Genomic DNA, 14816 nt, shown 5'->3' with positions numbered 1-14816 from the left:
CGGCTGGGCAGTGACCTTCGGGGCTGAGGGAGGCACTTACATGCCAGCCGTCATTTCTGAGAATGCTTTCCTGCTCAGGGGGTGAGGGCAGGGGCTTGCTCTCTGACTGAGAAGGAAAAAGCAGTGTCGCCAACGGAGTACGCGCTAAAGACACCAGGGCAAAGGACCGCCCCTCCCTGGGCCTCAGTTTCCCTTGCTGTGAAATGGGAGTGAGGAGGCCGGCCCAGGACCCCCACCTCCGACGAGCTTGGTGGCTCTCCGAAGAGCTGGTTCCCAAGCCCGCCCCAGCGGGGGAGCGGAGCGGGACGGCCCCAAGGACCACGGTTCCGCCGGTGCCCGTGCGGTGCGGGTCACGGCGGGCCGCCGCTCCCAGCCCCCACCCCGCGCTGGGAAACCCGGGCTCAGCAGCCCGGACGGCGCGGCGCGGCCGCTTTAAGGACGGGCGGGGCGGCCCGGGCGGAGGCGCGGCACCTGCAGGCGCCCTGGAGCAGGGAACCGGGGACGCGCCCCCGGCGGCCCCGAGGACGCGGCCCCAAGCCCAGGGGAGCCGGCCGCCAGGGCCAGGCCGGGGCTTGCGGGGGCGTCACTCGGGAGCAGGGGCTGCCAGGCGGGCGGCGAGAGCCCCGATGAGACCTTGACCGGAGCCGGCCTTCGCGGCGGGGCGCAGAGCGGGGCTGGGGGGTCGCCTTCCTGGCCTGCCGCGCCATGGCTGCGCCCGAGGTGGGTAGCAGCTCCCCCGGCCCTCCCTCGGGAGCATGTCGGCTCCCGCTCCCGTAACGCCGACCCCGCCTGGACCCCTGCTCTCCACCTTGACCACAGGGCCTTGGTGGGCAGAGTCTGGAGAGCGGATCCCCTCCTAACTGTGCTCTAACTCGCTAGGTGGCCTTGGGCCATGGCGCTCAGGGCCCCAGGTGAGCCCGCAGTTACCTGGGGATGGTTTGGACTGCTTCTTGTACTGACTTCTTTACAGAAAACTGGCACCTCAAGTTCCCTCGTTGGTGACATGGACGATACGGTTTTATCGTGTCCATTTTACAGAGGAGGGAACTGAGGCATGGAGAAGCGAGGTAACTTGCACGGTGTCAGAGCCGGGGTCCATGCTCTGTCCAGCTCTGTGTCACCATGCTTCGTGTACAGCTTGCCATCTCATCTTCACAACTTGCTCCTGAGGCATTTGAGCTCAGAGATGTTGAGCAGCCTGATCAAGGTCACAGAGCTGACCGACAGAATGGCCGTGGTCAGAGGGAGCAATGCAGGGAAAGACCTCCTCTGGCTGGTGGGAGCCGGGGTGGCAGCAGCAGAAAGGCTTCCGGGAGGAGGTGATGTTTGGGCTGGGTCTTCAAGGGGGTGGGGCTGTGAAATGAGGGCCCTGAACCAGCACAGAGGGCTCCCTAGGTGGAAGGAGCAACAGGTGTAGAGGCCTGCAGGTGGCAGGAGTTTGGGTGTGGGGGTCTGGGGGACCAGGAGGGAGGGGCCGGCCTGGCAAGCCCTGACTGGGGCCGCTCTGGGGCTGGAGAAGTTTCTGGCTCTCCGGGCAGGGAGGCCCTCCATCTTCCTTCATCAGGGTGCAGGCTCCATGCACGTGAGAGGCGAGTCAGCTGCCTGAAGACCACCCCTGAAATGGGGCCAGGGGTCCTGGGCCAAGACCCCCTGCTGATAGCCTGTCAGAGCCCTGATCTGTAATAAGAGAGAAAACCACCACACAACCGAGCAGGCTGTCCTTCCTGCAGTGGACACTGACACCGCCACCTCCGGGAGACGCCAGGTTAGCCTGTGCCTGCCCACGCAGGAGCCACATGGAAGGAGGGAGGCCCACTCGGAAGGGGGTGGGCACCACACCCAGTGAACATGCTAAGGGCCGTTGCAGGGTCTTGTCTGAGGCCTGGGGGGAGCTGAGGCAGGATGGAGGGTGGTGCATTCTGGAGAACAAGAACAGCCTGTGCCAAGGACTTATGAGTATATCTCTTCACAGCGTGGTCTCACCTTCGTATACTGAATCATAAACGTAGATTTCGCTGTGCGCACACAGGGGTTTGAGTCAGACTAGTCCTGGGTTCAAATTCCACCCTGACATCAGCCAAGCTGTCACCCTCAGAGCCCCAGTGTCCTTGGACATAATGCTGTTGTGAGGATTCGGTGAGGGGACACCTGTAAAGTGCTTGGTGTGGTACCCAGCCCGTGTAAATGCCCAGCACACATCTGCTGCCACCATCATGGTGTACGGAGGCCAAGGGAGACATGGAAAGGAAACACCCACGCAGATCACGCTCATCTCTGAGGGACAGGGTTAAGGATGATTTGTGTTTTGCATTTTTATTCTCTTCTGTGGTTTTCTCCTTTTCCCTCAATGAGGAACTGTAGCTTTTCTAGAAATTAAGAGGCCTTGTCAGTTATCTTATGCGGGAGTGAGTTCTTCTAGTGTTGAGAAACCCAGCTGTATCTGGCTTTGGGCAAAGTCCTTCCCTTTTCTGGGTTCTGTCTCTTCATTTGCAAAACAGGACTTTCTTTTCCTGCGCTGACCACCTGCCTCAGTTACGGGATGCTGGGTGTGAAGGGCAACTGTCAAGTGCCATGGTATGCAGGCAGGGGTGACCAGGATTGATTGCTTGTGGGGTTTTTCCAATCTGGTTTCTCCAGCTTCCTCTTGACAGCCTCTCCCGGCTGTCGGACTTTGGGGAGGAGGGGGGAGTCGGGTTTCTTTCTTCCCCCCATGAAAATGCCTTGAGCTGGAGACGTGAGAGCCTTGCCCCAAAGACAGATTCACAGAAGAAGACTGCGGCTAATTTACAAATGTCATTTTTCTATATGCTTCTGGTGGTCTAGGGGCTCAGAAGGATTGGGGTACACTCTTAGAGCACCCCTATTACACACATTCTCTCTCGTGTGTATGTGTGTTTGCACACTCGCATACACATACACGCACACACACATACCTGTTTTAAAACACACGGGGGAGCCTGCTTTTTGAAGTCTGAAGTTTCCGCTGCTGTGCCGTGAGCCTTTGCCATGCCCGGCGGGGGCCCCCGGAGGAGCCTTTGAATGGCTGCCCAGCAGGGCATCGGTTGGATGTGCCATGTCTCTCTGGGCACGCCCCATCTGGAAGGCATTTCTGATCGCTGAAGTCCCCCTGAGGTCTGCGAGTCCCCAGTCCCTGCCTCACTGGCTCAGCTTGTGGAAGAGGAGCCCAGGCTGCGCTAGGTTCTCCTGGCAGCCAGCCAGAGAGTCTCCTTCCTAGGAGGAACCCGATGAGAGGGGAGAGGCTCAGCTGGGACACGGCTGGAAGCTGCGGAGTGGAGACCACAGCCACCTTGGCTCCATGGCTGTTGCTCCATGGCTGGGGGCTCCCTGGCTGGTTCTTCATGGCTGGTGCTCCCTGGCTGGTGCTCCCTGGCTGGTTCTTCATGGCTGGTGCTCCCTGGCTGGTTCTTCATGGCTGGTACTCCATGCCTGGTGCTCCCTGGCTGGTTCTTCATGGCTGGTGCTCCATGCCTGGTGCTCCCTGGCTGGTTCTTCATGGCTGGTGCTCCCTGGCTGGTTCTTCATGGCTGGTGCTCCCTGGCTGGTACTCCATGCCTGGTGCTCCCTGGCTGGTTCTTCATGGCTGGTGCTCCATGGCTAGTGCTTCCTCGCTGGTTCTTCATGGCTGGTGCTCCCTGGCTGGTGCTCCCTGGCTGGTTCTTCATGGCTGGTGCTCCCTGGCTGGTTCTTCATGGCTGGTACTCCATGCCTCGTGCTCCCTGGCTGGTTCTTCATGGCTGGTGCTCCATGCCTGGTGCTCCCTGGCTGGTTCTTCATGGCTGGTGCTCCCTGGCTGGTGCTCCCTGGCTGGTTCTTCATGGCTGGTGCTCCCTGGCTGGTTCTTCATGGCTGGTACTCCATGCCTGGTGCTCCCTTGCTGGTTCTTCATGGCTGGTGCTCCATGGCTAGTGCTTCCTCGCTGGTTCTTCATGGCTGGTGCTCCCTGGCTGGTGCTCCCTGGCTGGGTGCTGAGCAGTGGGGTCCTGTGCTCCCTCCCCTCGCCACCTCCACCCTGCTGTGAGGGAGACTTCTCACACTATATGCATTTGCCCAGCAACACCTTTCCTCATTTAAGAGCATTTCTTCAACAAATACTTGCTGAGCAGCCATGTGCTAGGCCCTGGGACATAGAGCAGAGCACAGGGCCAGTGTGGACCCTGGCCTACGGGAGCTCGCTGTCGGCTGAGGAGGCCAAGCAGAGAAGTCAAACACAGGCAGGCAGGTGCTGTGGCCCAAGAAGGCCAGGGGACTTGGTGTAGAGTGTCACCCATGAAGGCTTCTTGGGTGAGGACCCAGCTGAGCCTTGAGGGGAGATAGCAGGAAGTTACTGGCAGAGGGAACAGCATGTACAGTTGGCCTAGAGGCTGGCATTGGGGACAACATGGACGTGGTTTCAGCCCCTTCCTGTCTGCACGATCTGGGACCAGGTTTCCCTCCGGTTTGTTTGTTTGTTCCTGTGCATTTTTTCTTTACCTAATCGAGATAGCACAGTATGAGTAATTTGGTAAACTAAGTTGGAAAAAGCAAGATATCAAAGCATTTCCCCCTGCTGTTAGACATTTGTGCTAAGCTTGATTTTCTTCAATGAGTCATTAATAGTCCACCCAGAGGTTGTGCCAGGGTCTACTCACCATTTCCCTATAGGTGGACATTCCGGCTCTTCCCAATTAGGACGGTGATAAGTAAGACCATGGTGGACATCTTTTTGCACAAAGTCTTGCTTCCTGTCATGAATTTTAACCTCAGAGCTGTGGCTGTCCTCTTTCATGAGTTCCTCTACCCACCCGTGTTTTCGTGTCTGCCTCTGTCAAGCGGAGATGAGAGTGTCACCCTCACGGGCCTGTGACCAGGCTGAAACAAAGCAGTGTGTCCCCAGGAAGCCGTGAGCTGGTGGGCCTGGTGGTCCCGACGTTCGCTCTCCCAGGCTGGGGAAGACTCAGTGGGGTCTTATACCCACCGGGCAGACGCGGCCTCGGAGGCCCGGAGAGAGGAACCGTAGCCACACTTACCCAGCTCCTACTGCATCCCCGTGTGGTGCTAGGAACCTGAGACACATTGTGACCTTCCAAACAGCCCTGCAAAGTTGAGAGCATCATCTCCATTTCACAGATGAAGAGACTGAGGCGCAGAAGTCGAATTACCTCTCCCGGTTTGCAAAGTGACCTCAGGCAGAAGAGAAGGAAAACCTGGGTCTCCGGTCGCCAGCAGGCCTCTCACATGGCCCGTTTCCTCTTCTCTCTCTCCACGTCCAGGTGTGTGATGGGAGCCGGGCGGCCTCCACCCTCCGCTACTGCCTGACGCTCAGTGGCACGGTGCTTCTGGTGGCGGGGACCCTCTGCTTCGCCTGGTGGAGTGAAGGGGATGCAGGCGCCCAGCCTGGCCGGCCGGCCCTGCCCACTGGGCACCCCGTGCCCGAGGCCCCCAGGCCCCTGCTCAGGGCGGTCAGCTTCTTCTGCTGCTCAGTGGGTGGCCTGCTGCTGCTCTGCGGCCTGCTGTGGTCCGTCAAGGCCAGCGCAGGGGGGCAGCCCCGATGGGACCCATATCGTCTCTCCAGGGACCTGTACTACCTCACTGTGGACCCCTCAGAGGAGCGCTACAGGTCAGTGGGGCAGAGCGGGGGCCGCAGGTGGGACCCACTCCATCCCAAGGCGTTCGCGCAGCACTCTCAAGGGCTTCCTCCTCTGGACCCAGCCTGCCTGTGCCCTGGGGGCATGGAAGTTGACTGGCACAGTCCTGTGGGAGTTTAACGGCCCCTGAGAGAGGCAGACATGACCAACCAGAGCAGTCAGAGCTGTGGGAGGGGGCAAGCATGGGCTTGTGGAGTCCTGAAGAAATCCAGGAAGGCTTCCTCGAGGGAGCTGGCAGCTGAGCTCAGCCTCCAGTGGGGCAGAGCAGCAGAAGGAGTATGAGGAGTTAGACCTGCTGGGATCCCCTCTGGTTCACTCACTAACCAGATCGTGCAACCCCACTGATCCTTGGCTTGCTCATCCGAAATAAAACAGACATAATGGAACAACGACGATCATAGCAAACACCAATACAGCAACTTGCCGTGGACCAGACACCGTTCCAAGTGCTTTTTATGTATTTTTTCTTTCATCCTCACAGCAGCCTCTGAAGTAGGTAGTATTGTTAACTCCATTTACAGATGAGGAAACTGAGGCACCAAGACCTTAAGTAACTTGCCCAAGGGCACCCCGCTAGTGTCTGTCAGAACCAGGACTTGAGCCCCGAGTCTGTGCTCTCACCCACTCCCTTGCTCAGGGGACCCAGGGAGAAGCGAACGAGAGGCCGTACATGTGGAACTTTGCCTAGTCCCTGTTGCACAGTAGGTGCACAGTAAATGTCACCTTTCCCTGAAGTGGCTAAGGTGGCAAGAGGCGGTTTAGGCAAGCCCATGAGTGTGTGCAAAGGCCCAGGGGTGGGATAGGGGCAGAGAGACAATCCTGCATGAAAACCGTTACTTCTCAACCTTTTTTTTCATCATCGCTCCCTCTAAGGAGCATTTTTAGGCATTTTTTTCTTAATCTACCTCCATGAAATTTTAATACCACAGGTATACTGTATATCTGTTTATGTTCTGTGTGTGTATCGGTGCTTTATACATAAACAGAATATCATCAGTAGATCCCAAGGACTGGTTTTGCCCTGTTGAGAATGCACGCTTTATGCGTGCACTCATTATGTGCTTCCTCATTCAACTGAGTGTCGGGGTGCCTACCTCTCAAGGGCTGGCATGCAGCTTCTCAGTCCTTCTGGCCGCCTGCCGGGTAAGAATTACTGTTGCTGTTCACAGAAGAGGACGGTGAGAGTCACACAGCCAGGAGGTGGTGGAGCCTGCTGTCTGTGAAGCCCTCTGAAGGCACTGGGTTTGGATGGGTTAGGGCTAAACCAGTCCTCTGTGGGCGGCCTGGGACCTCAACGCCCTGCTCCCCTCCTTAGAGGGAAAATGCGTTCTGAGTTAAGGAATGTAGCAGAATGCATGTTTCTTTAAATTCAATTTATTTACAATAAAAAACCCAAACAGTTCAACCTGTTTCTCCCACCCTGACTCCCCACCTCTTGCAACCACCAGTCTGGTCTTTGTATCTGGGCTTGGTTTTTGTCTTTCTCTAGCACAGTGCCCTGGAGGTCCATGCATGTTGTCATAAATAGCAAGATTTCATTCTTTTTTATGGCTAAATAGTATTCCATTGTGTGTGTACACCACATCTTTATCCACTCATCCGTCGATGAGCACTTAGGTTGTTTCCACGTCTCGGCTATTGTGAATAATGCTGCAGTGAACATGGGGGCACAGGAATCTTTTTGAGTTAGGGTTTTTGTTTTCTTCAGGTAAATACCCAGAAGTGGCATTGCTGGATCGTATGGTAGTTCTGTTCTTAATTTTTTTGAGGAGTCTCCATACTGTTTTCCACGGAGGCTGCATCAGTTTATGTTCCCACCAACAGTGCCCCAGGGTTCCCTTTTCTCCACATCCTCATCAACTCTTATTATTTCTTGTCTTTGTCATATTAGCCATTCTAACAGGTGTGCAGTGACATCTCATCGTGGTTTGGATTTGCATTTCCCTGATGATGAGTGATGTATAGCCCCTTTTCGTGTATCTGGTGGCCATCGGGATGTCTTTTTTGGAAAAAGGTTGATTCAGCTCCTCTGCCCATTTTTTAATCGGATTTTTTTGCTATTGAGTTGTAGGAGTTCTTTCTATATTTTGGATTTTAGCCCCTTATCAGAAATATGATTTGCAAATATTTTTCTCCCATTCAGTAGGTTGCCTTTTCGTTTTGTTGATGGTTTCCTTTGCTGTGCAGAAGCTTTTTAGTTTGTTGTAGCCCCACTTGTTTATTTTTGCTTTTGTTGTTTTTGCTTTTGGTGTCAGATCCAAAAAATTGTTGCCAAGACCTATGTCAAGGAGCTTACTGCCTATATTTTCTTCCAGGAGGTCTATGGTTTCAGGTCTTACATTCAAGTCCTTAATCCACTTTGAGTTGATTTTTGTGTGTGGTGTAAGATAGGGACCCAGTTTCATTCTTTTGCATGTGGCTGTCCAGTTTTCCCAGCACCATTTATTGAAGAGATTGTCCTTTCCCCATTGTATGTTCTTGGTTTCTTTGTCATAAATTAATTGACCACATATGTGTGGGTTTATTTCTGGGCTCTCTGTTCTGTTCCGTTGATCTATGTGTCTGTTTTTATGCCAAATCCATACTGTTTTGGTTACTATAGCTTTGTAGTATAGTTTGAAATCAGGGAGCGTGCTGCCTCCAGCTTTGTTCTTCTTTCTCCAGATTGCTTTGGCTATTCAGGGTCTTTTGTGATTCCATATAAACTTTAGGATTGTTTGTTCTGTTTCTGTGGAAAATACCCTTCGAATTTTGATAGAGATTCCAAATGCATTCTGAGTTAAAGAACGTAACAGATTGTTCTTGCTGCTGGCCCGTGACTCCCTGAGGTCGGAGGAAGAGAGTATTCAGGAGGCCACTTAGTCCAGTGGTAGGGCCATGGGCTCGTCCAGCTGTGAGAGGGACGGGCAGGGCCGTAGGCTCGTCCAGCTGTGAGAGGGAAGGGCAGGGCCGTGGGCTCGTCCAGCTGTGAGAGGGACGGGCAGGGCTGTGGGCTCGTCCAGCTGTGAGAGGGAAGGGCAGGGCCGTGAGCTCGTCCAGCTGTGAGAGGGAAGGGCAGGGCCGTGGGCTCGTCCAGCTGTGAGAGGGAAGGGCAGGGCCGTGGGCTCGTCCAGCTGTGAGAGGGACGGGCAGGGCTGTGGGCTCGTCCAGCTGTGAGAGGGAAGGGCAGGGCCGTGGGCTCGTCCAGCTGTGAGAGGGACGGGCAGGGCTGTGGGCTCGTCCAGCTGTGAGAGGGACGGGCAGGGCCGTGGGGACTCTCCAGGCAAACCCTTCACTTCTCAGAGGAGGAGCCTGGGTCTCAAAGGGCCTGTGACCTACCTGGCCACACAGCCGATTAGTCGTCAGTGGAAGCAGGCCAGGCCTCAGGGTGCTCTGGATGGAGCCTGTCCCACCCCGGCCAGCCTGGCCTGAGTGTAGGGGTGGGTGTTGTCTGTACACACAGCCATGTTGACCCAACAGGGGCTGGGCCACAGGTGCATCTGTCAGGTGGGGCCACTTGGCTTTCATTCTGTCCAGGCCAGGGAAGAAGCCCTGCCAGAAGGGCACGGGGTATCCCTGGGCCATCAGGCGCAGAGACCCAAGGCTTAGACTGAGAGCTGGGGTGGCCGGGTGTCAGGGAGGCTGCCTCGGCGGATGGCTCTGTCTTGTCCCTGGGACTGACCCAGCCCGGCCCTGCTGCCTGCCCTCCCTCTCTGGCTGTGGGCAAATTCAGGTCAGAGGCAAAGGCCTCCGAGGCTGATGGCTTGGGCAGGCCCTGCCCTCTTGGGGCCACCATTCCTCCATCTGTTCATCTGTTTCTTCTGTCATACAGTTACCCAGTACTCAGTGAGCCTGTCCTACGTGCGGGCTCCTATTCAGGACCCTGACGATGCCACACTGGAGAAAACGGACAAAACCCCTGCCCTCTGGGGGCTCCCATCTTAAGTGTGGGCCCCTGAATGAGGTGGCTGGATGGGAGGCCCGCAGGGGCCCCCTCAGCGGAAAAAGCATGGGCCTGTTCAGATGAGGGGGCTTCAGTCTCTGCTCTTTCTTTTAATGTCTCCTTTAGTTTCTTCAGTGACCCATTGGCTGCTCAGTAGCATGTTGCTTAGTCTCCTTCTTTTAGGAGCCATGTGTCCTGGGCTTACTCCGACCCTCTGAGCCGTGCCTAATTCCTCACCTGTCAGCTGGTGGTGACTGAATTCCCCTAGGATTGCTGTGAGGCTCAGACGGGGTGACAGACAGGGAAATGGGTCCACTGTCACATCTGTGCACACGTTCGTTTGCTGCTGTGGCTGCGCTTTCTAGCTTACAGTGCCCTCGTGCCCGCTGACGGACTGGGTGCAGGAGGGGAAGCCGAGGCCGGTTCAAGAGGGAGCTGAGGGGCAGAGACCAGGTGCTGGGCAGCATGACCGTGGGGGGCAGAGCGCAGCTGGGGCCTGGCCATCGGATGCCATGTGACGTCACTCACCCGCCTGATGGCCAGAGCCCCTCTCCAGGTCGTGCGGAACGTGAACCGAGCTGAGAGAGGTTCGTGGTGGGGGGCTAGCATTTCCTGCCCTGTCCTTCCCGGCTCCCTGCCACGTGTGCCCGACTCAGCTGGACGGCAGAGGAGCCAGCGCCAGGCCCAGCCTCCGGCCCTGCCAGCCCGGAGTTTCCTGTGCCCTGGCACAGTCCTGGAGGGCCTGCCCCACGCGACTGCAGGCACCATATCCAGAATATTCCATGAGCAGAGATGGCCTGAAGAGTGCCAGACAGCCACCCCACACGGGGCCTTGGGAAACACGAGCCTCCTGGACCATCACCGTGGAAACGTGGGCCTGGGTGGGCCCCGCTGGCAGCGCCACCTCTGCCCTCTAAGCAAACTTCCTGCTGTGGCTGAACTCCCCTGGCGCCTGTGCCCTGCCCTGCCCGCCGTCGCCCCACCGGGGGGGCCCAGACACACCCAAAGGCTGTGTCATGTCTGTAGGGCTTGAGGAAGTGGGGAGTGGCGGGGGTGTGGCTGGAGCTGAGCCGGGCAGGAGACGTGGGACTCTAGAAGCCTTGTCACCCACAGTTTTCTGAAGGTTGTCAAAGTCTTTTCCATTTTTCCCTCTCCTAAATCTATAAAATGGGGACAACACTCGAGGAGAGGAGAAAGAGGCTCAGAGAGGATGCAAACACGGTCTAGGTCACACAGCAACGGAATCTGGCTCTCCGGCCTCCAGAAGCGATATTCTTTGCCTGCCCTCACCTGCAAAAGATGCTGGAGCTCAGGGAAGGCTGAGGCCCCATACCGGCTTCCTCAGCTGCGGGGCTGCTGAGCTGTGTTCCGGAGGAGGAGGGTGTGTGAGAGAAGTTTGCAGGAGCCCTGGGTAGGGAGCCCAGATCTGGCTCCTGGTCGGCACCCCCCGTCAGACTGGCTCACAGGCTGGGGTTCAGCTCTGGGACCCTGTCCGGGACTGGAGCAGCCAGCCTGTCCTCAGTGGGCCGCTCCTGGGGCTGCGGCAGGCTTGGCCTGAGAAGACACGTTGCTCAGAGAGGGGTCATGTCCCCGTGGGCGATGGGTGCTCACGGGGTGGGAGCCGCCGCAGCAGTTCCTGGCACGGCCCATCCACCAGCCCCTGGGATGGAGCTCCTCCGGGTCGGCCTCCTGCCATCGCCGTCCCCTGTCAGACAGGCGGTGCACTGCTCCCCACAGTGACGGGCCAGGTGACGGCTCTCTGAGCCTGTGTGGGCCGTGCCACGCTGAGACCCAGGATAGGTCTCGTCCCCATGCCCCTCCCTCACGGAGGCCCTGGAGGTTTTGTTCCAGACCTCCATTTATGGAGCATGTACTAAGTGCCCCCTGCGTTATCTCATTTAATCTTCACAGTCTAGTGAGGTCGGGGCCATTATTGTCCCCCTTTTACAGATTGGGAAACTGAGGCCCAGAGCAATGGAGTTACTGACCCATGATCTCCCAGCAGGAAAGTGGCAGAGCGGGGAGCTGACCCAGCCAGTGCCCAGACTTACAACCAGCCCTTGAACCACTCGGTGTGGGAAGTGACCTTCGAGGTCATCTAGTTGGCCCCTGTATCTGGCAGTATCATCCTTGAAACAGTAGCTCCCAGACCAAGACTCAGTGACACCCCAACCCCAGGGTCCCTGGAGCAGAAGAGGCAATGACTCCCCACAGGTGACCCGCCAGGTCCCTGAGAGGCCTGAAAGCCAGTCTCGTTCCCATCACCACTGGTGTGGCTGGACTACGGGTGACCTGTTCTTGGAATCTAGCCTGCAGAGCCAGGTCATAAGACCTGATCCTGCCTCAGGTCCCTGTGGGGTGGTTCATCTGAGGGGGTGGGGGCAAGTCACAGGAAAGCTGAGCTGTTCAAAGATAGAAGTGGTTGACTTGGTAGGTAGTGAGTTCTCCATCTCTGACGGTATACAAGCAGAGGTGCTTACTTGGTGGACTTCCCATATCAGGGCCTCAAGCGTCCTGATGGACGGGAGAATTGAGGTCTCCCATCCTGCCCTGAGCATCCACAACTCCAGATCTTGTAAGGGATGTTACAGTAAGCCGGGAGTCTTTCTGCCCACGGACCATCACTCAGTCTTTCCACAAACATCCCCAGGCACCTGCCTTCTGACCCTGGACACTCAGTCCCTGCCCTAGGGACAGCCAGACAGGGTCAGTGCGGTAGCAGAGGAGGGTGCTGTGGGGCCAGAGCAGGAGGGGCAGCTTTGCGAGGGGAGGGACAGTCACAAAAGCTTCCCAGAGGAGTCTCAAAGGCCACGTGGGCCTGCCCCGCAGGGGTCGGGGAGGGAGGTGGGAAGGGCCTGCCCTGCAGGGAGCTGACGAGGGTGTGGAGGTGTGCCAGCGAGCATGGCCCTGACCACAGGGCAAGGCTGCAGTGGAGAGCTGAGGTGGGCAGGGCTGCCCGCCCGTGTCACCTATGCCCAGGGCGTGGGGAGCCCCCACCCTCCCTGTCCCCCTGGCGGCGGTCTCGGGGTGGCCCTCGCCCTGCTAACGCCTGTCCTCTCCTGTCCCCGTAGGACCCTACCGCCAGTCGCCGTCCCCACCTATGAGGAGGCCATGCGCTGCCCACCCGCGGACCCGGACAGGGGAGGACGGCCTGAGGGGCAGTGTGCACCGCCCACCCGCAGCCCCGGGGGGACGGCCTGAGGGGTGATGTCCCCGGGGCCCCCTGTGCAGCATCAAGAGCGGCCTGTCTGCCTAGCCGCCTAGCGGGCCGGGGCGCTCAGGGGCACCCGCTGTGTGGGCGGGTCCACCTCTCTGCCTTTGCTGCAGGACACACAGCCCGCAATAAACCGGCTCCGTCCCCACTGTGGCCCGTGTGCTTCCTCGCCCCTGGCTCGGTGTCCGGGCTGGGGCAGCGCTGGCTCTCAGCTGGGGCATTTTGCAGTGCCCTGGAGAAGATAGAGGCCCAGAGCAGAGGCAGGACTGGCCCAAGGTCACGCCCTGAGTTTAGAACCAAAAGAACATGGATCTGACTTGAGACTGCCCAAGCGTGGGTTCCACCAGGCGCCAGCCGAGTGGCCTCGCACAAGTGGCTGTCCCGCTCTCCGCCTCAGTGTCCTCATCTGTAAAATGGGGATGGGGAATTCCATGGCCCCAGCCCTGCTCAGAGCTGCGTTGTGAGGGTTAAATGAGAGGAGAGCAGCTGGCCTGGCGAGCACACGCTGATCCTGCAGGCCCGGGGCTGGAACATCGAATAACAAATGCAGAGTCCTCGTAAGGGCCTTCACCAAAGGAAGGTGTGGCCTCTACTCCCATACCTCCTCTGACAGGGAGCTCACTTCCTCTCCTTACTTTCCATGTGTGGCAGAAATGTCTGCTTTCTGTCCAGCTACATTCCGCATCCCTACATCTCCACATCACCCCACTCACAGATGGGAAAGACCAGCTCAGAGAGGTTGAGTCACCTTCCCAGGGTTCCACAGCAAGCAGGGGTTCAAAGTCCTGGGGTTCGGTCAGCTGGATAAGGGCAGCATTCCCCGAGGGCCTCCTGCCATTATCGCACATCCTCAAGGCCGATCTCCCACAGGTGCTGTCCCCGTTTCACAGGTGTGGAAACTGAGCCCCAGAGAGGCAAAATCAGAGCATAAAGGCAGAGCCAGTGTTTCCATTCAGGCCTGGCTGGGCTGCAGGCCTGGGATCCTCCCACCTGGGCCTGGACCCTCTCAGTAGCTGCCCAGCCGGGCTCCCTGCTTCTGCCTGTGTCCCCTGCCGTCTCTTCTCAGCTCCATGGCCAGAATGAGCCTGATCACACCCAGGCCGACGACGTCCCTCCTGGGCTCAGGACCCAGAGAGGTTCTGGCTGCCTTTGAATAAGGACTCCTGCGGTGGCCTGCGTGGGCCGTGTGTGCGGTGCCCTCCCCCTTGCCCTCCTTTCGGTCAGCCCACTGGCACCTTTGCACTCGCCTTCCCTCTCTCCAGAAGCTTCTCCCCGGCCTGCTCTGCACCTCCTCGCATCTTTGCTCTCTCTGTGAGGCCAAGCTTGACCTCTCCACTGAAAACTCAGTGCCACCGGCCCCTGCACGCCCAGGCTCCTGCCTGCTCCCTTGCTGTAACACCTGTCACCATTTAACATTTTACCTTAAAACATTTTCATTTGTTTATTGTGTTTTGTCATCCGCAGAATGAAAGCCCTAAGAGCCGGGGTTTTCTTCTTTCTCTCTCCCGTTTGTGCCCCTCAAGCCAAGAAATGGTGCCTGGCACAGGGACGATGCTCTGCGGGCATCTGTTGACTGAACGAGTGAGTCAAGGAATGTCACCAAGTCCTGGGTCCCGTCGTCCGGGCCACCTTCGCTTTTTCTCCTCCCTTCCCTCCTGTCTGTGCCTTGACCTCCCGCTCTGAGCGAGACGTAGGTTTGAATCCTGCCTCGGCCCTGACCTTGCTGTGTGACCTTGAGCTGGTCACACCCCAGTCTCCATGTGTGTCAGGAGGATGGGGGCATGGTTTGTCTGTAGTTCCTGAGGGTTCCTGGGGGCCCAGGCTGGGAAGCAGAGCCCAGCTTCCCCTCCCCGAGGTGAGGAGTGTGCCCCCTCAGGGGCGTTCAGGAGCCGCAGGTGGGACGGGAGGAGAAGTGGGGGGCAGGGCTGGACCAGGTCGCCAGCGCCTTATAGGCTGAGCCAGGCCATGGAAGTGGTCTCTTGACGAGGCAAGCCACTGTCCCCTTGTGAGCCACAGTGGCCTGGCTGTGAGTTGG

At 57.9% G+C, this 14816-nt stretch overlaps 1 protein-coding gene across 1 annotated transcript; it reads left to right on the top strand.

Moving 5' to 3' along the window:
* The first annotated feature begins 520 nt into the window (after positions 1-520).
* On the top strand, positions 521-14223 carry TMEM61 (transmembrane protein 61). Its single transcript, XM_008542517.2, has 3 exons — positions 521-720; positions 5271-5617; positions 12639-14223. The coding sequence occupies exons 1-3, from the start codon at positions 706-708 to the stop codon at positions 12766-12768; spliced, it is 492 nt and encodes a 163-aa protein (XP_008540739.2). The 5' UTR covers positions 521-705; the 3' UTR covers positions 12769-14223.
* The last annotated feature ends 593 nt before the right edge of the window (positions 14224-14816 follow it).

This window comes from Equus przewalskii, chromosome 2 (genome assembly GCF_037783145.1).
Source record: "Equus przewalskii isolate Varuska chromosome 2, EquPr2, whole genome shotgun sequence".
NCBI classification, from domain to species: domain Eukaryota; kingdom Metazoa; phylum Chordata; class Mammalia; order Perissodactyla; family Equidae; genus Equus; species Equus przewalskii.
The sequence above is the reverse complement of the archived record's forward strand: the minus strand, read 5'-3'. Positions and strand labels throughout refer to the sequence as shown.